The 27,748-nt window shown below is 40.7% G+C and overlaps 1 protein-coding gene across 2 annotated transcripts in view; it reads left to right on the top strand.

The window, feature by feature from the left end:
- The window catches only part of TOX3 (TOX high mobility group box family member 3), a 105,063-nt gene extending 77,601 nt beyond the window's left edge, over window positions 1–27,462 (top strand). The window contains exons 3-7 of one of the 2 annotated variants that reach the window (XM_006738197.3): window positions 1,469–1,723; window positions 14,655–14,924; window positions 18,981–19,208; window positions 21,003–21,083; window positions 25,492–27,462. In XM_006738197.3, coding sequence (XP_006738260.2) covers window positions 1,469–1,723; window positions 14,655–14,924; window positions 18,981–19,208; window positions 21,003–21,083; window positions 25,492–26,208 — 1,551 coding nt within the window. In that variant the 3' untranslated portion in view covers window positions 26,209–27,462. The remainder of the gene's footprint in view (window positions 1–1,468; window positions 1,724–14,654; window positions 14,925–18,980; window positions 19,209–21,002; window positions 21,084–25,491) is intronic. The other variant, XM_031033439.2, reaches the window with a different exon arrangement.
- Window positions 27,463–27,748: the final 286 nt, after the last annotated feature.

Raw genomic sequence — 27,748 nt, forward strand, 5'->3', positions numbered from 1 at the left:
TAGCAGATTCAAATTATCTTGCACCAGTTAATTCTTCAAAAAAAAAAAAAACGTTACTAATAATGGACTATACCTTTGATCCTCTGAGCTAGGAACAAAAAATATCTGACCCCTCCACCTCACCAAAACTCGTATCCTAGACCTAGCCCCCCCACCCTGACCCCACAAAACCCAAGTTCTATTTTAAGAAACGTGGTTAGCTGGGCGCCTGGGTGGCTCAGTTGGTTAAGCGACTGCCTTCGGCTCAGGTCATGATCCTGGAGTCCCTGGATCGAGTCCCGCATCGGGCTCCCTGCTCAGCGGGGAGTCTGCTTCTCCCTCTGACCCTCCTCCCTCTCATGCTCTCTGTCTCTCATTTTCTCTCTCTCAAATAAATAAATAAAATCTTTAAAAAAAAACAAAGAAACATGGTTAGCTTAGTAGAACATGGCGGCCCTGATCTGCCTCCAAAGGCCCTATTTTAAAACGCAATCTTTAAGAATCTAAGTAGCAGTGAACAAAGTAGTGCATTAGTTTACTTAGGTCTTGAGAAATAACACTTGTCTAAACTGAGCAACATCACTGGAGTTAGTACATCTCTATCCGGATATCTCTATGCTCGTTCTACAAATAGTCCCTTTTTGTTTTGTTTTGTTTTAAGTGGGCTCTACCTAGAGTGGAGCCTAATGTGGGGCTTGAACTCAAGATCCTGAGATCAAGACCTGAGCTGAGATCAAGAGCAGGATAATTAACTGACTGACTGAGCCACCCAGGCGCCCCTAATAGATAGTCTTTCAAAGTTGAAGACTGCCAGAAGTGTTCTGATAAATACATACTAAAAGCATCATAAAAGAAAATAACTCTCCTTATAGTTTAAATAAAAGCACCAGGACCTTCTAATAATCCTTATATAAAATTGTGTATTACAAACCATAACAATTTCCATAGAAACATTTACTGCCCTTGGGAATATACCAATAAGGAAATGCAAAAAGCAAACCACAAATTTAATATTACTTGTTCTATATGTTGTGGCAGAAAGTAAATATGTGTAATGTTCGCTTCTGGATTAATGTTGTGTGTGTGCACCACAAAATCATCAGCATTTTATGAAGCATGTGGATAATGTAAGCAGTTTGAGCTGTTTCGCTAACATATCAATAAAGTGGCAATTTGTTATATAGCCAAATCTAATGTCGCTGATGCTCCAACTAACAACAAAGACAGATGTTGCTAATTAAGTACGCATTAAAAAACTGTTAATACTGATACTCCATTAAAACCATATGATAATGAGACTTAAATCTTTAATCAGAATGATCAGCAAAACTTTATATATGGAAATCTGTGTTTAAGATGTTTTCATTTGAGAAATAAATATTTGGCCTAGCTATACAGTGTTTTCATGCAAAATCTTTCTTTTCCCCTCCAAGTATAAATAAGATGTAGGAACAGAATATGAAGATGTCTCTATTTTGTTTCCTTTTAGCAGACATTTCATACGCCAAGCCTCGGGGATGAGGAGTTTGAAATACCCCCTATCACGCCTCCTCCAGAGTCAGACCCTGCCCTGGGCATGCCTGATGTTCTTCTACCCTTTCAAGGCCTCAGCGATCCATTGCCTTCCCAGGGAAGTGAATTCACACCCCAGTTTCCCCCTCAAAGCCTGGATCTTCCTTCCATTACAATCTCAAGAAATCTCGTGGAACAAGATGGTGTGCTTCATAGCAGTGGGTTACATATGGTAGGTGCTACATTTATTGTTTGAAAGTGTTTTTTTTTTTTTTTTAATCTTTTGCCCTTCTCATGGTAGAGACCTGAGGATTGTTCTTCCCAGTGCCATTTAAACACAGGGACAAGAAGGTTATGGGTTGGTTGACAATCACCTGAAGGAGGATGACCCAACAAGATCCTTCTGACTTGAAATGATTTTCAACAAGTCTGATCCATTGGTTTGGAAGTAGCCAATCTTCCCTTGGCTTTGGTCTAACACAGAGAGGTACTTGAGTTGAAAGTTTGCCCAGGAGAGATTTTAGAAATGGAGGCCCTTACCAGGTACCTAGGTCTTTTGCTTTTGTTGGATTATAACATAATGTTTATGATACATGATTTGCGCCTACCTCAAATGAAATATCAAACTGTGATACAGAGAAAGGGAAAAAAAAAATTGCTCATAGCCAGCAGAGGAAAATATAGAGTGGGTTATTGTGTGAAATATACCTAATTGTGTTATTTATTGTCATAAACATGGAATAAGGCACTCCAGAGGGCCAAAATCACTAATGCAATAATTTTGGTTCTATTTTTCTTAGTGTGCAATTATAGTCAGCAATCACCAGAGTAAATCTGCTTAAGTATTTTAAACTCTTCTGCTGGGATTGGTTTTTTTCCTTCATAGTATATATAATACATTTGTGTCTATCTAGGTGAAGTACTAAGCAGACATCTTAAAACAAGATTAATAGTTTATAGGGCTTTCTTTTTTTAACCCTGCTAAAATGAAACAGATGTGTTGGTATAACAAAAAACAAATCCTATTGCTTGTTTACATATTTCTCTGCACATTAGGACCATGCCAGTGATGTTTATTGGTTTCATTGTTAATTCCCCAGATAATAACAGATGATTGCAAAATATATAGTGGATTAGCAGCGCAAAGATTCAGTGTGCTCTCTGAAATATAAGATTACTTTCCCAAATAAGATTGTGGCAACATAATTTTCTTTGCTTGTGATCTTTTGTGTTTGAGCTGAACATCAGGGTTTTTATTTTTACTTTTTTGTCAGAAAAGAATGCAGCGAACAGTCGGGAAATGGTCATTAAGTATTCATAAACGTTCCTCGCCATCGCAAATAATTGTTTCCTGTGGACTTTCTTACATTTTTGTCCCTTTGACACTGGAATGGAGGGTTCTGTCCTCTGTTCCTCTACAGTCAGGCTTGCAGTTGCTGTGCCTGGAAATCATAAAAATAAAAAGGGTGTTTAGTCACCAGGGGAGTTTACCGGGGTTCGCCATTATTCATAGATGCTCAGCGAGGCTCATTTAAGTTGCAGAAATAGTTAAAAGACCATATAATGCATGCTAAAATGTGTATTTTATTAAATTGGTAAATATTTATTAATAATATAAGAATCTGCCTTTAAATTAAACATCTGATGAATTACCTTGCCTTAAAGCTATAAAACTGTTATTGCTGCTATAAAAAAGTGTAAAGGAGGCATTTTGACTATGAAATTTCATTTCATGGTCAATTGAATTTACTATATTGGAAAGAACTAAAGATGGAATCATAAAATAATTATGATATTCACATACACTCAAAGAACAATGCTTTCACGGACTGGCCTTGGGAGAGAGGATGCAATTTTTAATGCTTCTTTTGTAATGTATTGCTAATCACTAAAGCAGTTGAATTATTTCATTGATTTTTAAAAGTAGAAGTGCTTTAGCTAAGTGCAGGCTGTTGTCATGGTATTTACATGGACCTCATCACATTTATGGAGTGCCCTTCTGAAGTTTTGCTGAACCTGAGTGATATTTATTTGGGCTTGAAACAAACTAATCTTGTTGAAAATTCTAGTAGAATTTCACCTTGAAGAAATGTCATGGGATTTTAAATCACAAATGTTGGAAAAAATAAAATGTACTCGGACAGAATTATGATGAATACAATGTGTCGTTGGCTTTGTTCTATGTACTACCTGACATGTTCACCTATAAACTTGAATTCAGAATCGCCAGAGGCATGGTTAAAAATAGGTTATGTCAAGGTTCTTCTATATCTCCCTCCGGGTACCGAGTTGGCTGGCTACATCATAATACTCCACAGCAGCTCCTCGGAGATTTCCCTTAGGAAGGTCACCAGAAAAATAATAAATAATACTTTATACATCATGCATTCGGCTTCCCAGTGTGCTTTGGATAGTTCATACCTTATGCAAGTAAGAAGTTTTATTATACAAATGAGTATGGTTGTCTGTTAAGGATTGCTGCGGTGAATTAAGACTGTCCCAGAAGGAGAAAAGCCAGCTTGTTTATGTTGTATTGAACCAGCTTTTCTTCAGAGCTTCATTGGTTTTCCTTTAGAAAGACTGACAGTTCTGTCACATTACTGATTAGCTGCATTTTTGTTGGCAACAAGCACATGTTTATCTTCCTTAAATTTATGCCCTTATATGTAAAAACAGAAAGCAGGAACAAAAAGGAGGGATTAAAAAGAGTCCAGTGATTAGGATTCATATTTCAAAATACGCAAATAATGCCCTCATAGTCAAAAGCAAATTGTTGAAAAATTGAATGTCGATGCATTTGTGACTTCAAAGAACAACCCTGATTTGCGTGTGGTGGAGATGTCTATTTTAAAACAGGACATGGCTGGCCAGTCAAAACCAACAGTATATTCTGGTTAAAAAATCTTTACCTCTAAGCATTATTGTCAGTACAGATGATCATCTGGAAATTATTTTAATCTCCAAAAGATTGCAATTCTAAAAATGTACAACGTGAGCTCCAAAGGGTTTGGTGTTTCATTTTTTTTAACACCTCTCTATAATCTGCCCAGCCTGCTGAGTAGCATTAATATCAGTAGTACATCAATTTCAGAAAGTGGATTATTTTTACTAGACAGCTATTGTGACATATTGGGTCAGTCATAAATGAAAGATATTCATGCAAGCATGCAATACTTGTAATGAAGTCTCACTCTGACCTTCTGTATGATTGATTCTGTAATTTAGTTTTCTGAGGCAGTGCCTGAAATGAAATGAAATCATGTTGAACAAGTTTTGAATACCCACAGTGCACCAGGAGAAGAAAAATCTGCAGCCCTAGAGGCTTGAGAGAGCAGCTGAACGATTTATCTCTCTGCTATTATAGCCTTTGCCAGCATTCAACATTTCTTTCTTTTTTTTTTTTCTTATTTGGCTTAAGTACTTAATTCTGCAGGTAGCTGTAAATGGGAAAATAAAATGCTGTTCAGATTTAAAATGACAGGACAGGAGTATGTGCAGGGGACTGATAAAATATCTTGAATAGAACTGACCTTTCATGTAGCTGAAAGTTACTGGGGGATTCATCCTCATAATTACCATATAGATTATTTTTATTTCTTTCCTGCAATGAAACATTTCAGAGAGCAGTAGTGCTGATTGAATGAAAATTGAACTTGTTAACATTCTTTTCAGCTTAGCCTGTTGTACATAACAGAAGGTTAGCTTTGATGAATTTCAAAATTCTTTTTGATATCCAAGAAACAGACAGTAAAATAATTGTCTCTAGTCTGATAGTTTGTATGCCCCCCAAAAGAGAATTTATAAAACACACTGATAATTCACATACTTTTTCTTCATACATTATATTTCGTGTTTAGAGGACTGACATTTTTCTGTTTGATATTGCTTTGGATTTAATTGTGATACCGCATATTTACAGAAAATGCTACTCTGGTAATATCAAACATAGAGTTAGGAAATTGAAAAGGCAGGAAGTGAGGGGAGGCATACTGGAGTACGGGAGTCTCTGTACCTGTTAAGGAAAAAGAAAAGGAGAGATAAAAGAAGATAGGCATGCAGAGAAGAAAATGAAAAGCTTTGAAGTATTCATAAGACTCTTAAGTCACACTCTGGACAGATAGCACTTTTAACCAGAGAAATGGGGCTATATCAGAATAACACATCGAAAACTACCAGGCCTATTTTCAAAGTTTTTCTCACAGTCGTTTGTTATGGCTCTGATTTCAAAGTTGAATTATTTTCGTTTTTACGAAATGACTTTCATGCCATTTTTATACTTAAAAAAAAAAATCTTACATTTAGAGAAATAGCGGACTTTCAATTAATACATTGTTTTAGCCATGTTGCTAAATGTGTTACAGATAAAACAGTTATTTCATGGGTCATTAATGTGTTTAATGCGTGGAACGTTCTATTAAAACAAGCCCTTATTATTGTTATGAACATGTTCATTGGCATTGTCAGTAGGGTTTGTAGAGCTACTTTCCACAGGACAACTGCCACATAGCCATTGGAGGGACCGACATTCTCTCATACAGATTGAATGATTATTTCAGCTAGATATTATTTTTGGTCAAGTGATGCTCAAAAAAGTATTTTTATTCTGAGTCAACAGTAGAAAAGGCACAACTTACCTAAACAGAACACCCACTTTGAGTGGAGCGGGACCTATCTGTTTCAAGTCCAAATTATCAAATTGAGGGCGCCTGGGTGGCTCAGTTGGTTAAGCGACTGCCTTCGGCTCAGGTCATGATCCTGGAGTCCCGGGATCGAGTCCCGTGTCGGCCTCCCTGCTCAATGGGGAGTCTGCTTCACCCTCTGACCGTCTCCCCTCTCATGCTCTTTCTCACTCTCTCTCTCTAAAATAAATAAAATCTTAAAAAAAAAAACAAATTATCAAATTGAAACGGTATGAACCTTTGACAGATATTTGCTGAGACCTACTAAAGTGCCATATATTGTTCTTAACAATTAGAGAACGGTTATCCTATGGACAAAGTGGCTTTCTTGAATACCAGCGCCTCTTCCAGGTCATCCAAAAACTCGGAGTCTGGTGACTGCTTTAAAAGATGCTTCTCATCCACAGTCACTTTTAATTTAGCAGTTACTACACCTTGACCATTGCCTGCCCCAAATACACAGGCCACAGGCACTTTTATGAGCTGCGTTTTTTTTTTTTTCTTAAAGATTTTTATTTATTTATTTCAGAGAGAGAATGAGAGAGAGAGAGCACATGAGATGGGGGAGGGTCAGAGGGAGAAGCAGACTCCCTGCTGAGCAGGGAGCCTGATTTGGGACTCGATCCCCGGACTCCAGGATCATGACCTGAGCCGAAGGCAGTTGCTTAACCAACTGAGCCACCCCAGGCGCCCCTGAGCTGCCTTTCTTTGTAGAGCAAATAGCCTTGTACCATACACAGTTTAAAATCAATATTCTTTATTCTGTCTTTAAGGTTGAGTTAACTTTAGGGTCATCTATTTAAAGGGGAGCATGTTCCAAATTTCTGCTAGACACCAATTAGCTTGTGTGTGAAGTGTGACACGTGATCACTTGCTTGATTGATAACACACAAGGAAAAGTATTGTTAGAAAGTTATGCTGTGATTTATTATATCTTGTTTTTAGCCTATATAATCTATAGTTACCTACTGTATGGTCATACCGCCAACACCATGGGTCAAGGACAGGAGAGACACCATTTTAAATCCCCCAGATTGCCGAATAAAGCTGGCGTGAGGCTCAAACATTTTTTTAGAGGGATGAGGGTTACTCTCTGTGCTCTTGCCCCATTTCCTTTCATCGTGGCACCTGTCACTCTTTGAAATGGCCTCCTTTGCCCATGCACAGCCTGTCCCCTCCTCTCGCCTGTCTCATGGGCTGCTCGTCAGGCTCGCGCCTGGAACAGTGTCTGGGCTGGAAAACACTAGGCGCTCAGTGAATATTTTGTTGCATATATGAATGAATGAAAGACTATGTATTTGCTATTAAGAGCATACCTTGACTACTAAGTAAAAATGGAAGAGAGGCCGTTTGAGGTATAAACAGCTGTAAACACAGAATTCTGTTTTAAACTTTTCATTGAGGCCCGAATGAAATCAGCACGGAGCTGACTCCTTGGTAAAACAGAGGAGTTACAGGGTCTACGGGTGAAATACCATTAAGTGTTTTATGGTAAACTCTTGGAAACTTTATTTTGCTAAGAAACTATTAATTAACTTTCGGGAAGACTGTTTTTCACAAAACACTCATGTGTAGGTATGTTTGATTATAACCCTGAGGGTAGCTATTAAGTAAAAATTATCTATTTCAGTGCAGATATTTTGATGAAGTTAAGGTTTGTGGTATGTAGGTCTGTAATTAGCCTTGCTATGCATTGCATTTGTCATAACGGTGTTTGTTTCAGGGTTTACTGGGGTTAGTAATACACTAGCTGTGCGTGACAGTTGATTGTTGTTCATTTGGAGACAAAATTTTAACGTTGCTGTGGGACATAACTTAAATAATTGAGCATAAAATAACCGACCTGAATTTTATATTCGTAGTTCTCTGATCTTTATTAATACAAAGCAATTTGTATTACTGATAATTGTTTAATTGCTCCATTTCTCAAGAAATATTGATTAAAAAACCACCCCAGTGCAAATGTGTTTAGTCACACGTGCTAATATATTTGGGTTATTTGCTTCTTAATTAGATGCTATCCTCTGTTATGAAAACCTAACACTGGATCGTTACAGAGAATATTTATTTGTCAATGTGCACGGAAGGTGCACATTAGATGTTTAAAAATCCTTTATAGCAAAATCAGCCCAGGTGGAAGTAAGCAGCACCGTCGTGAGAAAAAAACAGAGTAATCATGTGTGATAGCTCAGATAAGATATCAGTTTGAAAGCCTCTATCTTGCATTTGCAAAAGAAACCAAAACCCAATACTTGAGGATGTGTAATTATATACTACTAAGTGTGCAGCACAAAGATATTATAATAAATGCCAGTGAGGAGAGAAAGGGGTCCCACTCATGCACCAAGAAGTTGTCATGGAGGACCGGCCCTTGCTCCAGGCCTGATGGAATGAGTGAAAACAGATTTTAGTGTGTAGAGGAGGTAGAGTTTTGTTGGCTGAGAAAGTAAGAACAAACTGCCCATTTCCCACCACCACCACCACCACCGACCGCCCCCCCACCCCCAAATTCCCACATATCTTTATGTGAAGCCTGGCCAAGGTAATACCCCATTGTAATTTACACAGTGAGGACATTTTTCACCTTGCCAATTTCTTTCAATCTTGATTAAGTCCAGGAGAAAGTCTCGGTTTGGGGCTAATAAGTCTTCCACACCTCTTTTATCCTTTTTATATAAGACAAAGCAGAGGTCTGGCTTGGAGCCTTAGGCGGGCCCCGTATTTAGAAGACTACAACGGTGTTGTTTCCTTTTCTTGGTATTTATTTGGCATTCCGTTGATCCAGGTGTCCCCAGATGTTAATTTATGCTAGTGATCCAAAGTTTGCTTTTTAATATAAAATTATTCAGATTTTATCAGTTCACTCAAATAATTAATGTTCAGGAATAGACTGGATCTCAGGCAATTTAAGAAAATGAGGGACCACTACCAGAAATATCCATTCCATGGTTTCCTGTTTTAAAAAAAAAGACAGAGGCTCTTTTATCAGGTGGAAAGAGAGGGGAACCTCAGCTGAGCACTCCCCACACCAAGACCTATGCAAACCTTCAAGGCTTTGTTGAGTTGTACTTATGGGCAAATAGAAGGCAGTGTGCGTCCTATTATCTTGTGAAGTCCATGGCCTGCCCATTCAGAAAGGCTTGGGTGCTCTTCAAAACGTAGGTTAAAGTGTTAGGATATATATTTATATTTATATTATAATCAAATTGCCCACCATGGATTCAGATGGGTTGCCCCAGGAGGTGCGATCAGTTAATATCTATTGGAATAAATAACCCCGCTAGATAGATACCAAGCCTTTATACTTGCCGTGACATCCGTCTACACTGTGAATAAAATGCAGACTTCCTAGAATAGACTATAAGACTTACCATTTTATGGCCATTCCTTGCCTCTCCAGTTTCATAGCCAGTCCTGCTTTTCCTGGCCTGGTCACACTGGCCTCTCCTTTACTTCCTTGTGCGCCGGGCCTTTGCACATACTCTTCTCTGCCTTGGATGCTCTTCCCTCTTTTCTAGCTTAGTAGCTTCTACTCTCCCTTTACACCTTGGCTCTAGTGGGTTGCCTCCTCAGGAAGCATTCCCTGATGACCCCACCGTGCACAGTCTGGCTCAGTCCCATTTCTCCGATCCATTGCATCTCACTCTTCACCTGGCCTAACCTGCTCCCACCTGTACTGGTATCCTTTCCATTTCTTAGGCATGCCAAGCTCTCTCCCACCTCAGAGTTTGCACATGCTGTTCCCTCTGCCTGGAACATGACTGCTTTCCCCTCCTTTCCTGGTTGGCTCCTCCTCATCCTCCACACCCAAGATGTTTTCATTATAATTGTCTAATAAAGTAGTTCTCAAACGATGGGAATTTTGCCTCCCACCCCCAGGGGACATTTGCCAATATCTAGAGACATTTTGATTGTCACAACCAGGTTGGAGAGGGGAGGATCCTGGCATCTAGTGTGTAGAAGCCAGAGATGCTGCTAAACAGTCTACCATGCCCAAGATACTCCTCCCCCAACAAAGAATTATCCAGACCACAATGTCAATCCTGCTGAGGTTGGGAAGCTCTTATCTAATAACATCAGAGGACAGAGTGAGACCAAGAAGAGAGGAATGAGTTTTTCCCAAAGAATGCACCGCCTTGGAAATGATACAAGTGAACTCTAGATAGAAAATGTAATTGTGAAAGCTACCAGCATTCAGCTCTTACGTCGGATATAATCGTGGCAATCTGTTATAACCCACTAGTTGCTTTGCCTTTCAGTGATCATGGGTAAGTCCTTTAAGACTGAATTTTAATAAGTGAGAGGTAATGATTTTCAAAAATGCATTAAATTTCTTAGGGCTTTATCTCTGGTTATATATTTCCTTATTGTGTCGTGACTACTAGGAGAAATTGCGAGCAATTTTTGAGGAGTATATATGAATTATTCTTGCCTATGCCTTGTCAGAGTAAATCTATTAGTCCGTTCTAAATCATGTTTAACTCGGGTAGTGTTTAAAAGAATAGCGTGCTAGTTTTCAAGGATTTGAGCATCGGTATATTGGTTTCTCTGGCCTGGCCCATAGCAGGTGCTCAGTTAGTAACCTTTAAACTGAGCTGACATCTTTCTTTAAGTGGGAATCCTAAGATCAAAGGAAGTGTCTTTCAAAGGTTACCTTTTTTTTATGGAAAAATGATTGGAACTGTTAAGAGTCACCAACTTCCCCAAGGTAGTTGTGAATAATCGGTGGCCCCAAAGGAACTTGAATTTCTAAAAAGACCCTTTTACCATTAATCTTCCTGTACCGTAGTCCTCACGCATAGGAAGTTGTTATGGGACAGCTGTAGACCATGGCAAATGCCAGCACATTATAAGGCATCAGTGATGTGGTTCAGGAGTTACTTGAAAAGACTTTAGAGGCTCTTGGTGTATTGTCCCATGGGAGATAAGAAAGATGGGGCCAGCACGTTTGCCAGTGTGAAGGCTATGTGGATGGCTCTAAGTTTTGGCAACACCTGGGCCCCACCACCAGTGTGCTTCATGAGTGGTGTTCCCCCTGTCTCCACAGCAGAAAATCCCCATTATTTCTCTCTCTCTCTCTTTTTTTTTTTGAAGTAAAATGTTATGAGCCCTCTCAGTTTATAAAATAAATGAATACAGAGTGCTTTCATTGAAGGGCGGGGCGGGGGGGTGATGGTGGTAGAGAGCCTGGGGCCCCATTCATCCCTCTCTGTCGACACATGCCTCCACCGTTGGGCCATGGCTCCCTCGAACACAGTTTTCCCATCAAGCTAGCTCCGTGACATTGCAGGTAGAAGCTAGAAAGAGCTGATGAAGCCAAGAAAACTTATTTCTTGGCCTTCTGTTTGACCATGAGATCCATCTGGAATGCTATAGATGTGGGATAAGTCAATCAAGTATCGGCACGTGCTAATTTTCATAGGCATTGGAGCAATGCAACTTCTGTGTTAATGAGAAAGTTGCATCAATCAGATCATCATATTTCACGGTCATGCCAGTCAGCTAATTTATTCTTTTACAATCCAAATTAAAATACTTAATTCAAATGGACCTGGAAGTTGCTCATAAATACTTAAAACATCTAGATTTAATTAAGTCTGAAAGGACTTTTAAAATGCATTCTGAAGAACATATATGGAGTGTAGAATAAAGAATAAGATAGCTTAAGGAGTGTCTGGCTGGCTCAGTCAGTAAAGCATGTGACTCTTGATCTCAGGGTTGTGAGTTCAAGCCCCACGTTGGGCATGGAGCCTACTTAAAAAATAATAATAAAACTTAGAAAAAGTAAAAAGAAGAAGATAGCTTAATTGCCAGTAGTTGGAGGGTGGCAGTGATCTAAGCAAGCAATGGTGGAACTTCAAAAGAACATGGAAGAGTAAGGACGCCTGGGTGGCTCAGTCAGTTAAGCGTCTGCCTTCGGCTCAGGTCATGATCCTAGGGTCCTGGGATGGAGTCCCACATTGGGCTCCCTGCTTAGTGGAGAACCTGCTCCTCCCTCTGCCTGCCACTCCCCTTGCTTGTATGCACTCCCTCTCTCTGACAAATAAATAAAAAAAAAAATCTTAAAAAAGAACATGGAAGGGCGCCTGGGTGGCTCAGATGGTTAAGCGTCTGCCTTCGGCTCAGGTCATGATCCCAGGGTCCTGGGATCGAGTCCTACGTCGGGCTCCCGGCCTCAGCGGGGAGCCTGCTTCTCCCTCTGACCCTCTCCCCTCTCATGCTGTTTCTCTCTCGCTCGCTCTCTAAAAAATAAATAAAATCTTTAAAAAAAAGAACATGGAAGAGTAGACAGCTCAAATTTTTGAGGAGAAAAGGCTAACTGAGTGGTAGAATGCTAATCAAAAAAAAAAATTAGGACAAACCAAAAATGTAAAATCCACTTTTGTGATTCAAGTCAGCACAGGGACACCTGCCAATAGAATGTGATATTTTAGGAACAGTGGAAGAGGATATCGATATTGTCAATGAGACAGGGAAGAGTGGGATTGTTCTGGTACATGTGACATGTTTTTCCATGGATGGCACAGCAATTTAAGAACTCAAATTATTAACGAATGGGAAGTTTATATATTTAAGATGAAACCCTAACAATTAGCCTATACTGTTTTAATGACTCATTGATCTTTTTAGCTTTTCCTGACTAAAGTGTGTTAGTTTTTTATTCATTTTGTGTTTTTTTTAAATGGAAACGTTTAAGATGCTCTCCTCTTTACCCTTCCAGTTCTACCCCTTATAATGTAACCATTGTTAGAAGTTTAGATACTCCATGGGCGCCTGGGTGGCTCAGTTGGTTAAGCGACTGCCTTCGGCTCGGGTCATGATCCTGGAGTCCCGGGATCGAGTCCCGCATCGGGCTCCCTGCTCGGCAGGGAGTCTGCTTCTCCCTCTACCCTCCTCCCTCTCATGCTCTCTGTCTCTCATTCTCTCTGTCTCAAATAAATAAATAAAATCTTAAAAAAAAAAAGTTTAGATACTCCTTTAAAAAAAAAAAGATGGGGAGCTATCTGTAATTATTTTACAACTTGTTTTTTCAATTACGATATTTTGGATATCACTGTAGGTCACTGGTTCTCAGATGGGAGAATTTTGCCCCTCAAGGGATAATGTCTGGAGATATTTTTGATTGTCATGACTGGTGGGGAGCGAGATGTTGTTACTGGCATCTAATAGAGGCCAGGGTTGCTATAAACATCCTGCAAGGCAAAGGACAGCCCTATGACAAAGAATTATCTGGTTCAAAATGTCAATAGAGCCAAGATTGGAAACCCTGTTCTAAGTCAATACACATAAATCTGATTCATTATTTTAAAAAGCCTCATAATACCTTATGGTATGGTAGATCATAATTTATTCAACTAATTTCCTGTTGATAGCTACAGCTTCTTATTTAGTGGTGTTTATATATTTAATATTAAGAAACCAAACGCTCCAATTTAGATATTTACAACTCATTTGTTGCTTATTTAAAGAGCAAAAATAAGTCTTATCAGAAAGACTCAAAAGAACACTTAAAAATTTGTAGGCTTGTGTATAAAATTAGATCCTGGGTCACTGTGAGTCAAGAGAATTTGGTTTGAATAAAAATCACAGACTCACACTAAATGACAAGTCTTAAAGTAAGTTGTTTCAAAGCATGTCTTCATTTCTTTGATTCTTTGGAATTAAAAAAAAGAAGCAGCAACAACTCTAAAGCCTTTTGTATGACTGCCAAAAACAGAAGGCTACTTTTGAAGGGACTGCGGTAACTTCCAGAGAAGCTAACTCTGATGATCTCTAACTCCTCCTTATACATATTTTTTTAAAAAATCCATTAGTCCATTAAGTCATGGCGGGTTGAAGGAAAGAAAACAAGGCAGGTTTAAGAAGAAGAAAGTGATATCCAATCCTAAAGACATTGAACGACTTCCAGATGCCACTGATAATGTAATTCAGAATTGGAATGACCCTCTGGTTAACCACAGAGGGTTTTATAGAAAGGGTACCCTGAAGCAAACAGATGTGGGCTCTGTGCTTCCCTAAGCCTATCCTCTCTACATGTCAGATGCGCTCCCAGAAGGATAAAATAAAGACTGGATTTGCCTCCCCTCACAGAGCTGGGTCAAGGGGAATGGAATCAGAATGTGTGTGTAAGAAGGATGGAGGACCGGACCAAATGGTGAGCCAGAAAGGCCTGAACCTCTGCTTCAACCCTTTCCTGTCCGTTTCCTCAGTAAGAAGCAAGAGTTGGAAGTTTTCTTTCTCTGCCTATAGTCTTTTATTATTTTCTTTAAAAGTCATCCAGTGACAGTTCTCGAGCAAAATAGACTAGGCTTTGTGCTTTTGACCTTTCAGCTTTGGGGCATGAGTCCTTAGAGTTAATGAATAGGGACCATCATCCTGGAGTAGGGCAGACCTATCTAAGGAGTGAGTGCTAACGTTTTCAGCTTGTTGATACTTGGGAAAACTAAGAATCCCATCCCCCCTTGTTATCTGTTGCCTTTTTAGGACCAGAGCCACACGCAAGTGCCCCAGTACCGTCAGGATCACTCCTTGATCATGAGGTCCATCGTCCACATGACTGATGCTGCTCGCTCTGGGATCATGCCTCCCACTCAGCTCACCACCATCAACCAGTCTCAGCTCAGCGCCCAGTTGGGGTTGAATTTGGGAGGCGCCAGTTTGCCACACACATCTCCTTCGCCTCCAGCAAGCAAATCCGCGACCCCTTCCCCTTCCAGTTCCATCAATGAAGAGGATGCTGATGAATCCAACAGAGTAAGTTGACTGCTTTAGTTGTCACCCACCTGAGAATTTGGAATCACCCCATACTGTGTCTTTGAATTTCACTCATGGTATTACCTTCTTTTGGGATTTGGCTAGCATTTAAATTCATGACAGTTTAATTTTTTTCTTCACTCTTTTACTTACTCATTTTCTGTGAAAAGCGTGTATTCCATTGGAAATTGGGAGATCTGGCTTCTCCTACTGGTTATAAGGCATTGAACATGTCACCTAACTCTTGTAGGCATGATTTTCTCATTCTGCGGAAGGGAGGACTTCACTAGATTCCCCAGGAATTCTGAAGTGCTCTGCTTCTAAGTTAATGTTCATGTGGATAAGTTTCGTCCAGTTAGTTGGCTGAGCCACTGTCATATTTGACAGACTTGCACCTTCTCTGATGTTTATCACTTAGTAAGTTCTAATCATTCCATATCCCTGCTTTTGTCATGGGGAGTGATAATTCCAATATACATGTTTGAAATAAAAACTTAGTTTCAGGGAGGACTTTTCTGAGTGCTTAGAAAGGTATTCTGTTTCAATAAAGTAACTTATGCTTGGTACACTTATGCGTTCCTTATTCATCATATTTTTTACACCTACTCTGTGCTTGGCCTTTTACTTAGTTCTGGTGATATAAAGATTTATAAGAGAATTGCTACCCCTGGGACTCCCCACTGGGGATGAAAAGCAGTGTTTAAAACTAGCTCCAGATGTGATTAGAGGTATAATTGATACATCTGGTGTGCGAAGATTGTAGTCGATTCTGCTTGGGAGAGTGATTTGAGGAAAACTTTGTTGAGAAGGTGATATTTGAATTAGGTCTAAGAGGATACATAAAAGTTTGTGAGGCAGAAGAGAGAGGCCAGCATTCTGGTCGAGGGAGCAATGGAAGTACACGTCAATTTATGAGTAATCATGAACGGTTTGATATGGGGAGGAAAGAAATAGGAATTGAAGAAAACAGTAGCTGAAAGGTGGTAGCCTTTCTCATGCAGGTAGCTGAGAGCTGAGTAATTATTTGCATAGAGGAGTGGCATAAGCAAATTTATGCTTTAGAAAGATGGCTTTGGCTGTATAGAGAATGCATTACAGAGGGAGGGACTGGAGGAAAGGAAACTGATCAACACTTGCTATAAAGTGTTTCCTTTCAGCAAAGGAAGGAATGGACAGGAGGTACAGATTAGTGAGACATGTGAGAGGGAGAATCCTGAAGTTTTGGTAATCCACTGGGATTTGAAGGCATAAAAGATAAATGGGGTTTTAGTATGAGAGCCAGCATGGATATTAGGAAATGAGAGAAGCGGCCCAGAAAGAGGAGTGTTACTTTTTCTCCCTTGGAGGAGATGAGAGTTTGGCATGGTCTGGGTTGAATTCAAAGCACCCACGTTTGAGTCTAGAACTCAGTTCATGGGAGGTGGGAGTACAGATTTGGGGCCCATCAGCACATGGATGTGAAGACATGGAAGTAATCAGGATTTCTCAGAGTGTATAAGGAGCAAGTCAAGGCCAGAGCCCTGAGCATCATTTATTTTTAAGTAGCAAATGGAAGAAGAGGAACTAGAGAAGATTGAGAGTGAGGAAGAGGAGGGAAGGGAGGTTAGATATATTGCAGGGATTTGAAGAAGAAGGGTTTGTTCTGTCCCGACATGTTAGCACCCTACTGGACACAGATTGGGTAAATGCATTGACAGTCTCTCCACACACTCACAAGGATTTCTGTGAAGGTAAAGTGAGAAACAATGATTATAAAGAAACTCAAGAGATGTGAATAAGGCCCAGCTAAGTTACAACTGGCCAGGACACAATTCAAATGGATTCCTTTCATTTCACTCACATTTCCACAGATCTTCTACTCAACGTTTGCACCATACTGAAATTGTGCTGGCTAAGGAGAACCTTCCTTATCTGCGACACCTTGCTTACTCCATTTTAAGCAAGGGCCTAGGTTCTGTGTAAAGGCAAAGAATCCAATTTGTTATCTTTTAAACAACTGAGCTAAGAAAGAAAGATTAAAATTATCGTTGATGGTGTCTCTTCGGGGGAAAACTACTTCTCCACCTTCCCCAATGTTCTTCAATCAATTACACACAGGTTTCTTTCAGAGAATTAATTCTGAGCTCTTGTTTAAACTGGGAGATTCTTCATTTCGGGTTTATTCTTAAAAGGTAATGATGATTAGGGCAAGTCATGGTTATCCAAGGAAGATATCAAAGGTTGTCACCATTGGAATGCTGGTTTACAGAGAGCAAGATTGAGCTGTTTTTCTTTTGGAAAGGCTACTCTGAAAATTACTCTCACCTTGTCATCAGTCAGGGCATTGTTGGTACCAACAGTGCCAACTTTTCTTCCAGGAAAACAATATATAGTTGTTTGACTCAATTAGGAAAATCCTTGTCGATTTTTTTCCCCCCGTGGGGCTAAAGCAGTATTTTTCACTGAAGGAAAACTTGGCCCCTGCTGAAGCTCTAACTGAAAAGCATCCGAGTCTCTTACAAGTTCAGATTCATTAACTAGAGTTAAACAAGTCCCGCTTATCCTGAGAATTCAGGGAAAAATAGACCATTGAAGATGATTGACTTAATCGTTAGTTATGGAAGATGGCATTTTGGAGAAGAGTTGAGATGATGTGGCTTACCATCATTTGAAGTGTGTAAACTACTTGTATGAAGTCCCTATGTTGTTACCACTCAAGGAGGGCCACGGAGAAGTGGACTTGTGGTTTCCCCCCACCTTGAGGGTCCAGAGCTCTCAGAGACACGTTACTTAGCAGTGTTCCCCCTAAGAATTTTAGTAATCGGATTAAGTTCTAAATGCCTCTCATTCAGAAAATAATGACACTCTTGGAAAATTTGAATTTAGGGTTTGAGACTCAACGCCATTAAAAACCAATCTGTTAGTAATTTGAGTCTATCTCTGTTGATCTTCCCCACGGCTGGCTTTTAAAACTGATTTTGTCACACATTTCAGCTTTCCCGATGAAGTTAACTGCAAAATGATCTTCAGTTCAGTCCTATTGTAATCTAGAGGGACACAACAAGGCTGATACATCTTTTCTCCTGCTTCTCTGATAAATGTATTATATGATCACTGAAATTAGATGATGGGAGTGGCAGGTGAATCTGGAGCTCCGTGGTATATAGATGTGGGGAGCTATACCCCTGTCATTTCTGTGGCTTTGATCTCAGCGAGTTCATATGGTAGATATGTGTCAGGTTCTCACTGTCCCTGCGGCAGCCAACTTCCTGACCAGAGTTACTTTCTGTAGGACTGTTTTCTTACCGGTCTTTTTAGCCTTGGTGATTTTAAGTATCAATTATTGTTCTCTTCTAGGTTTTTAATTTTAATAAAGAATATCAATTTCCTCTTTATCTCCAGTTAAAGGAGTTTTGACATTTTTTAATATTTCTTGTTAGCCTATTCTTTCGAAAGTTATCATGACTTAAAGAAATAAAGATGACCTTTCTCTTACTGTGCAAGCTCAGGGCTTGTAGCTAATTTCCATTGGAGTTTCTGGAGACCCGTGAGCAAGGTAACATTCTGGCAAAATAAAAGAAGCTTTGAAAAATCGATTCAGACTGATCATATATATGGCACATGACTATGGCCAGGGACCTCATTTAAAATATCTAAATATGATCAACATCCCGAATTACTTAGATTTACTTCTAAAATCTCTGAAAATGTAAACTATTTTATGTGTACACATGTAATGCGTGTATATATTGCACGTACACACACACACACACACGCACACACTTTATTGCCTGGTACAGAGTGTTCTGTTTTTCATGACTCATAATTGCTATTTAGAGCATATGTTGTGAATGTATTGAAGATACTTCTGGGTCTCATTAATCAGTGTTCTAAATGCTAATCTCTGCTGTCCAGTTAACTCTAAGAAAGCTCACCCCTCCCCTGCTTTTGCCGGGGATTCCTCTGTCGATGAATCAGCTGAACAAACCCTTCAAAGAACAGTTGCGGACCTGGGTAGGTCTTGCCGCCTTCTCTGCGAAGACATTCTAGGCAGTGAATTTTCTTCCTGCTTTGCAGGCCATTGGAGAGAAAAGAGCTGCTCCAGATTCTGGCAAGAAGCCCAAGACTCCAAAGAAAAAGAAAAAGAAAGACCCCAACGAGCCGCAGAAACCAGTATCAGCATATGCCCTGTTTTTCAGGGACACACAGGCTGCCATTAAAGGGCAAAACCCCAATGCCACCTTTGGAGAGGTCTCAAAAATTGTGGCATCTATGTGGGACAGCCTTGGAGAAGAACAAAAGCAGGTGAGGTGAAGATCCAGCACAGCCCTATATGAAAAAGTTACCAGAGTATTTCTTAGATTTCTTTTTCTTTTCTTTTCTTTCCTTCTTTCTTTTCTTTTCTTTTCTTTCTTTTTTTTTTTTTTAAGATTTGTGTATTTATTTGAGAGAGAGAAAGAGAGCACGGGCCGGGGTTGGGGAGCAAAGGAGAGAGGGAGAAGCAGACTCCCCGCCGAGCAGGGGCCCCCACGCGGGGCTCGATCCCAGGACCCCGGGTTCATGACCTGAGAGAAGGCAGATGCTTCACCACCTGAGCCACCCAGGCGCCCCTCTTATACCTTTTCTGAGTGAACATTCACTTAATATGACTGTTTCTCATCAAGGCCTTTCTAAGTTATGGAATTTAGAAACACAGTTGTATAAATCCAAGCCCCTCTCGCATTATATGGATTTCTCGGTCCCCCTTAAGGGTGGTGTTCAGAACCCATTCAGAGGAGAAATGGGGAAATTCAGGCAGCATCCTGCATGCATGAACTTTTGATGATCATCTTTTCATTTTAAGTGATGTGGAATTTGCCCCCTTTGTTCAGAAAGGGCACTACAGAGGGATTAGGTCCATCCCGCTTGCCTTTTCTTTGATCATCTGTCCAAACACTTGTGCCGTCCTGGTGGGTCTCCAAACTTTGAAGCTACCTCTGCGAGTCTCATTATCGTCACCGGGCATTTGAAATTTTATTGCCAGTTCGTTGGAAAGCTCGGCCATATGAGAGGTGGTATTGAGAGATTAGTCAAGCTGGTGGGAGATACTTCCTTAGGACCTTGACTCCTGGGCCTCCACACAAATGGAGAGGAAGAATGGCTTCCTTGCTCCTTGAGTGAAACTCCCAATGACCATTAGTAGGAATGGACGTTCCATGTTCTCAGAAGACTAGACCTCTCTTAGTAATAAAATAGAATCACCATCTCAGGAATGAAGACGTGAGGATAACCCTTGATTTTTCTTTACACATCATGACCTCATTCCTACTAGCTTGGGACGGTGCAGCTGTAGGATTTGCCCATATGCGGTGAGTTTATTGTTGTATGTAGCACACTGATTTTCTGTCCCAGAAATGTAATCCTAAGGGACTGGCAGACTGCTACCTCTTTTAGCTCTGGAGAGAAAGATGGTTGCGCTTTGGTCTAACACACAGCTGTCAGACACCCTTAAGAAAAGGAAGCGCCCATCATGTTTAATATATTGGGACTTGTTTATGTAACTCAAACGGCCTCACTAATGGAAATTTCTCATCTTTTAACTATTTCTGACCTTTTTTTTTTTTCCTTCAAAAGAAAACCGCGGTGGTTTCATCTTTTCTCTTGTGTCTTCACAACACTGTACCCATTGTGGTTGGTTTTTGAATACTCAGATTCGGTGCCGGTTAGAAATGTGTGTGAGGGAAAGAAGGCACTGATGGAGAAATTCATTATTCCCTATAACTTGAACGCTTTGTAGCCAATTTTACTCTCCTTGCTACTGTATCTCTGCCTTAGCATGAGGCCCTCAGCTGTTTCTCTCAAAGCATCTGTCCTACAACCGGAAATCTTGTTTTCATTTATCAGCGGAAACATCAAGATTGTGTTCCAGTGAGGGAGGCAGGGTTTTGTTTTAATACTTCTGTGTCTGTGTGTGTGTGTGTGTGTGTTCACATTTAAAAATCAAAGCCACAGAGACCAACTTTTTAGGTGAGTTCTGTTGTGACCTCATTTGTGCGACCGTCATTTTATGGCTGAGAAATTGTATGCTAAAGGTGATCCTGTCTTTTTTTTTTTTTATAGGTGTATAAAAGGAAAACAGAAGCTGCCAAAAAGGAATACCTAAAGGCCTTGGCTGCATACCGGGCCAGCCTTGTTTCTAAGGTAAACCTGTGTGGGGATGGCGGGTCTCTGAGTTACACTGTTGAGAACAGCCCCCGAGCATTGAAAACATCAAGGCAGCTCCCCTTAGAGTTGACCAAAAAAAGGCATCTTGAACAACTCATAAATTTAACTTGTTTCCATGAGAGATGACTGCAGTGATGGCCCCAAAAATAGGAGTTAATGGGAGCTTCTGAATCTGAATTTTTTCCAGAAGATTCCCTGGTCTCTCTTCCTTTTTATTTATTTATTTATTTTTTTTTTTAAAAGATTATTTATTTATTTATTTATTTGAGAGAGAGAATGAGAGAGAGAGAGCAGGAGAGGGGGGAGGGTCAGAGGGAGAAGCAGACTCCCTGCAGAGCAGGGAGCCCGATGCGGGACTCGATCCCGGGACTCCAGGATCATGACCTGAGCCGAAGGCAGTCGCTTAGCCGACTGAGCCGCCCAGGCGCCCTGGTCTCTCTTTCTGTGTATTGAAACTATTTAACAAACACAAATACGAAAGACAGATCTTTTTTTTTTTTTTTAAAGATTTTATTTATTTATTTGAGAGAGAGAGAATGAGAGAGAGAGAGAGAGCCCATGAGAGGGGGGGAGGGTCAGAAGGAGAAGCAGACTCCCTGCCAAGGAGGGAGCCCGATGCGGGACTCGATCCAGGGACTCCAGGATCATGACCTGAGCCGAAGGCAGTTGCCCAACCAACTGAGCCACCCAGGGGCCCCAAAAGACAGATCTTTAATAGCCTCTTTATCTTTGCTTTTTGTCAGGGACCGAGATCTGTGTGAATGTCCGCCATTTAAACAGGGCGGTGTTTTGGTCATATCTGGGATATCCTATTATAAATTCTCCAATGGTTATGTTATTGTAATGGGGGATTTTGCATTTTTGACCAAACTGTTCCACATCAGATAAATAAATAAACCTCATGATTATTTAAAAATAAAATTATGCTCTAAGTACTTTATATAAAAAAAAAAAAAGACATGTATATATATTATACATAGAGTATAAAATGGACCCTGATGTATTATAAAATGCACTGGTATCCCAAAGCAAATGTCAGTCTAGATTATTATTACCTTGATCCAAAAGGAGCGTGAGCTATTAGGTTCTATTTTAACATTTAATTAACTTTGTCTTTAGCCTTCCTAGAATTTAGAGAGGCTTTGGGGAGAATAATTTGAACTAATGTTTTTGCTCTTGATGTATTTCCTCTGGCAATCGGGGATTCCATTCCATTGTCATGCTCGTTGCCTCAAGTACCACATAGGGCTGCAGGGCATGGTGGGCGTTGCTGGCAAAGCCATTTAGAAAGGGTTTAATTCCTTTTTTCTCTTCCTCACCTGAGCTGTTTCTTCTTTATATTAAGATCTGCCAAGTCAGATGAGGAGAGGTCCTCCCTTTTTTCCCCACTGTCAGCTGTTAGGACACCTTCCACTTCATTAGAAAGAGAAAACATTCATCAGGTCAATAGCAAAACCTTTTTCTCTGAGACGCTGCAAGACACATCATATAAGATGTACCAGTCCTGGCCTCAGATCTGCATATTGGCAGACGACAGCTGAATGTGTGGGCTACAGATGTTAAGAATGGAGGTATAGCTGGCTAATGAGATAGGGTGACGCGAATAGAGGAACAATGCCCATGTACTTCCTAAGTGGATCATTTATTCATTCATTTACCCAGAAGCAGGAATAGGTGATCTTTGTGCATTAGAGCATGAATAATTGACCCCACATGGATTTCAGCCAAGAGCCGGTATCTCAAAAGGCATTCAGGAAACAGTAACCACGACAGGGCTCATTGAGTCAGGTAGAAGGGATACTGTGAAAGTTATACCCTGGGTTCCAGAATCAGGATTCAGAAGTATCTCCGAATGGAAGTCCGCGATTCCCAAAAACCAGTAGGATGGAATAAATCTAAAATAGTGTTTTTGTTGGGGGTTTTTTGTTTTGTTTTTTCCTTAAGTTAGTGCAGTTTGAGAGCATCCTTAATTTATATTCAGAACCCTGGCAGGGAACTAAAATAGTCCTTGAGGTAGAAGTTCAGAATAATTTCGTCTGAACCAAAAGTATAAGATAGCTTCTAATGCAGTGATCTCACAGGAAGTAATATCCATGGTACAGCGTGATGATGAGACCACATCTGAAGAATTGGTTCCGTTTTAGACCCCACAATTTAAAGAAGGAATGGTAGCCAACCGAAAGCCCATCTGGATGGTTGCCTCCAGGATGGTGAGGACTAAAAATCAGACCATATTCAAATAATTAAAAGAATCAGGGAGGCAAGGATTTGGGGGCATGTGATCTTGGTCCTCAAGTTAAAGGCCATCATGTGGGAAGCCCAAGTTTGAACTCTGTGCCCCAGATAGAAGATCTCATCCAAGGAGTGAGGTCTCATCCAAGGAGTGAGGTCACAGGCAGCAAAAATTCAGCCTTCATTAGAAATCATGAATAGGGTCGCATCATATATGCATTTAACTTACGCCCCTACATTCAGAGCCTGGGCCCCCTCTCTTAAGATGTGTCTCTACTGTATTACTTATAATCTTCCCAACAACCAACAAAAATTAATAGGAGCTTAATATTAAAACCTAAGGGAGTAAACCTGGCAGGCAAACAAGATCTCTTTCATCCACTCATTTCTATTCGCCACTAGGATGGCATCTGAGAGGCACATTGGTGTGATTCTCCAGGTGTCTAAATGTAGACTTCCCTGGTAGTTTCATCCTAAGACTAGCTGGGTGATTTTTAAACATTAGAGTATAGAAGAATTATTTTCATGTGTATATGTACAACACTGTATGTATTTTACCTTATGGGTGATCTAATAGTTTTTTAAAGATGATGAATGAGTCTTTGCAGGTTTCTTCTTACCCTAAGGCTTTAGAATGTGCCCTTCCAGGAGGCATGCAGCGCCACCAAGCCTCTGCACAAAACCAGAGAGTTGTCCACTGCTAGATGGTGCTTCACAATGATAATGTGTTCAAACAGAAGCCATCAACAATGGCTTCTCCCACACTGAGTGATTTTCAATCCGAGATCACCTCTGAGGTTCCTTCTAATGGTAGATTTTTAAAATGTGAGTAATACAAATCTGGAAGTAAACATTCCATATCATTGAAGAGAGTGGTTATCAGCTCGATGCTTCCAAGGTGCTCCCACTACCCCCCTCCAGAAACACCTAATTTTGTGAAGAGTAAGAGAAAAAATAGTGAGTGCAATCATGTCAATCACTGTTGCATGAGTAAAAGTATTTATTTTTGTGGAGGTAATTATATGTGTTCAGCACAGAATGTAATAGGTCATTTCTCTCCAGAGTTGAGCCTCACATCAGATCAGTTGTTTATCTTGTGATAGGTTATTCAGTCACCTGAGTGTTGAACATTCTCCCCTCATTTAGGACTCCTGTGATAAATTGTGGAGATCTTTGAAAATATTGGGTAAACTAAAACAATTTCTTAGGTTGTAAAATACTTGCATTTAATATCTCTACGGAATTCAGTTGCATTTTTCTTATATTCACATGAGCACTGTCACACACTGCCATGCACGTGCAGAGCCTTGCTGTTTTCAAGTAGTGGTTTTCTAGTGATAGTAATTGTTAATTCATAAAAATCGCCCACATATACTAAATGCTTCCATGGGCCAGGCCCTATTCTAAAGGCTTAACAAATATGAGTTAGTTTAATTCTCACAGCCTCAATAGAACCCCATTTTATAGGTAAGGAAACTGAGGAACAGTTGGGTGAATTTAACTTGCCCAGAGTGACAAAGTGGTTAAGTAGTAGAGTGCGATTTGAACGCAGGCAGTCAATAACTCTGCTCTTTCAATATGCTTCTTAGTGATGTGGGTTAGCTCAGACTTAACTGCTGGAGAAGAGCTCATCTTGAACGTGTGTATCAGTCACCTTTTGCTACATCGTGCTGCGTAACAACCAGCCCCAAAGCCCAGGGATTTAAACAGAGGAGTGTTTATCTCAGAGGGTGCCAGGGAACTGGCTAGTTCTGCAGTCTAGGCCCATCAGGATCCACTAGTCCTGCTCATCCGTCTGCAGTCAGCATGGAGGTTGGGGCGGGGGCTGGGCTCATTCACCTATGTGGCAGTTGCCTGGCTGGCTTTTGAGTGGTGCCTGGGCCATGTCTCCCTTATCACACACATGGTGATGGCAGATTTCCAGAGCGATTGGAAGGGCAAAGGTCCAGCCCAGATCCCAGGGGTACGGGATTTGCCTCTAGCTCTGGGGAGGGGAAGCTAAAAAGTCACATGACAAGAGACTTGGGTCCAGGGAAGAATGGGTAATGGCGGTCATTTTTTTAAAATTCCATTTTCAATACTTGAAACCAGTTAAATCTTGTCAGTCCTTGGGTATCTAAATATTTGGGGATTTTTCACCCCCACCATGCAGGCTGCTGCTGAATCAGCAGAAGCCCAGACCATCCGCTCTGTTCAGCAGACCCTGGCGTCCACCAATCTGACATCCTCGCTCCTTCTCAACCCTCCGCTGTCGCAACACGCAAGCGTGTCAGCCGCCCCTCAGACTCTCCAACAGTCGCTCCCTCGGTCGATCGCCCCCAAACCCCTAACCATGAGACTTCCCATGAACCAGATTGTCACATCGGTCACCATCGCAGCCAACATGCCATCGAACATTGGGGCCCCACTGATAAGCGCCATGGGAACGACCCTGGTGGGCTCGGCGTCGTCCACCCAAGTGAGCCCTTCCGTGCAGACCCAGCAGCAGCAGCAGATGCAGCAGCAGATGCAGCAGATGCAGCAGCAGCAGCTGCAGCAGCACCAAATGCATCAGCAGATCCAGCAGCAGATGCAGCAGCAGCATTTCCAGCACCACATGCAGCAGCACCTGCAGCAGCAGCAGCACCTGCAGCAGCAGATCAGCCAGCAGCAGCTGCAGCAGCAGCTGCAGCAGCACATCCAGCTGCAGCAGCTGCAGCACATGCAGCACCCGTCCCAGCCTTCCCCGCGGCAGCACTCTCCAGCCGCCTCCCAGATGACGTCGCCCCTCCCCGCCATCGGGAGCCCCCAGCCGGCCTCCCAGCAGCACCAGTCGCAAGTACAGGCTCAGACACAGACTCAAGTACTGTCGCAGGTCAGTATTTTCTGAAGACGCCCGCGGCAGGCAGGTGCATTCGGATGTGGGCGCGCGGAGGAGCGCGGCGGAGGAGGGTCCGCCGGGCGGCCGCGGCCGCAGCTTGTAAGTTGCTGGTGGTGATGCAGAAATGTGCAACAGATCACATGGTCCTCTCAAGTGTCTATTAGATAGGCAATAAGAACACAGTGTAGCTGAGTATCATCTTCTAGCTGACTATAAATCACTTTGTTTTTAAACAAGAGAAGCTGTGCTCTTTTATGTGATGCCTTTTTTTATTTATTCAGGCTATATACCTACAATATGTGAATCAAACCGTTTAATGAATCCTGGGACATACTGATGACTGTAAACTGGCCTCTCTGAGTCATAGAAAATGGCCTTATTTCCCCCAGAAGTGAATAAACCACACTTCGAGGCTATTTGAACTTCCGGAGCCCTAAAAATAAAAAAGCACAGTCGTAATTACCTGAAATACGAAGATCCAGTTTCATACAAACATTTGTATGACGTGAATCGTTGATGGCATTTTTTTGTCATGAAAAAAAAAATAATGTAAATCACAGACTTTTGCCAAAGCTCTTATTTTTTTTCCTAAATCTCTCCAGAAAAGAAAAAAAAAATGCAAGTGATTAGGTTCCATTATTGACTCATTTCCACTTTTTTAACCCATGACTTCTCCAAATCAAACCACAGTATATGTTGTAACAATATCTATGGCCACTGTTAGCCCATTATACTCATTCCAATTAGAAGAAAAGAATGTGAATATTATATTCTGTGTTTTGAGTGACAAGTTTCGAAAAATAAAAACACTGTATTTTTAAAAAGGGAAATGCACTTAAATGAAAACAGTTATTACAAAAAGTTAAGATTTAAAAAAAAATGCAAGAGTTTTTATTATGATGTGATACCGGTAGAATATTTAAAAGACGCACCACATCTGAATAATCAATGTAAATATTTTCTTTCAAAGTTGTAAGTTTTCATATCATGTATTGTAAAGTTTTCATAAACGAGGCTTTAACGTAAACACTGGTGACATAAACCATTCATTGCTACGTTGCTTATTGTGTTTTTATGCTGTTTTATACTTTTTTATGAGTTACGATAGCAGCAATTAAGTTGTTTGTATTTTGCTTAACTAAAACAAAAATGCTTTTATCTTGCTATAGAATAAACACATTTCAGTAAAAACTGTGGACTGTATTTTGATGCAACAACCAGGAAAATGTTCACTTTTCAAATAAAATGATATGTCAAATTTCACTTCCGGTTCCTTGAATACGTATATGATGGGAAAGATGCCACATACCAACTTTTATTTGAGCCAAAGCATTGTCTTCTGTGTTCAGTTGGAAATAGGATATTCGTTGCTAGGAATTTGGATCATATGGTCCAAATCCAGGACCTCTTAAAAAAATCGGAAATATATATATATATACATATATATATATATTTTTTTAATGATCCTTTTGTTAAGATGCAAGTGGCAAGGTAAGTATAGAGGAAAAAACAATTGTCTTCTATTTGGGGCTAGAACTAGCCGGCATTG

The sequence above is a fragment of the Leptonychotes weddellii genome, chromosome 16 (genome assembly GCF_054177405.1).
Source record: "Leptonychotes weddellii isolate Sample4059 chromosome 16, ASM5417740v2, whole genome shotgun sequence".
Lineage (NCBI taxonomy): Eukaryota > Metazoa > Chordata > Mammalia > Carnivora > Phocidae > Leptonychotes > Leptonychotes weddellii.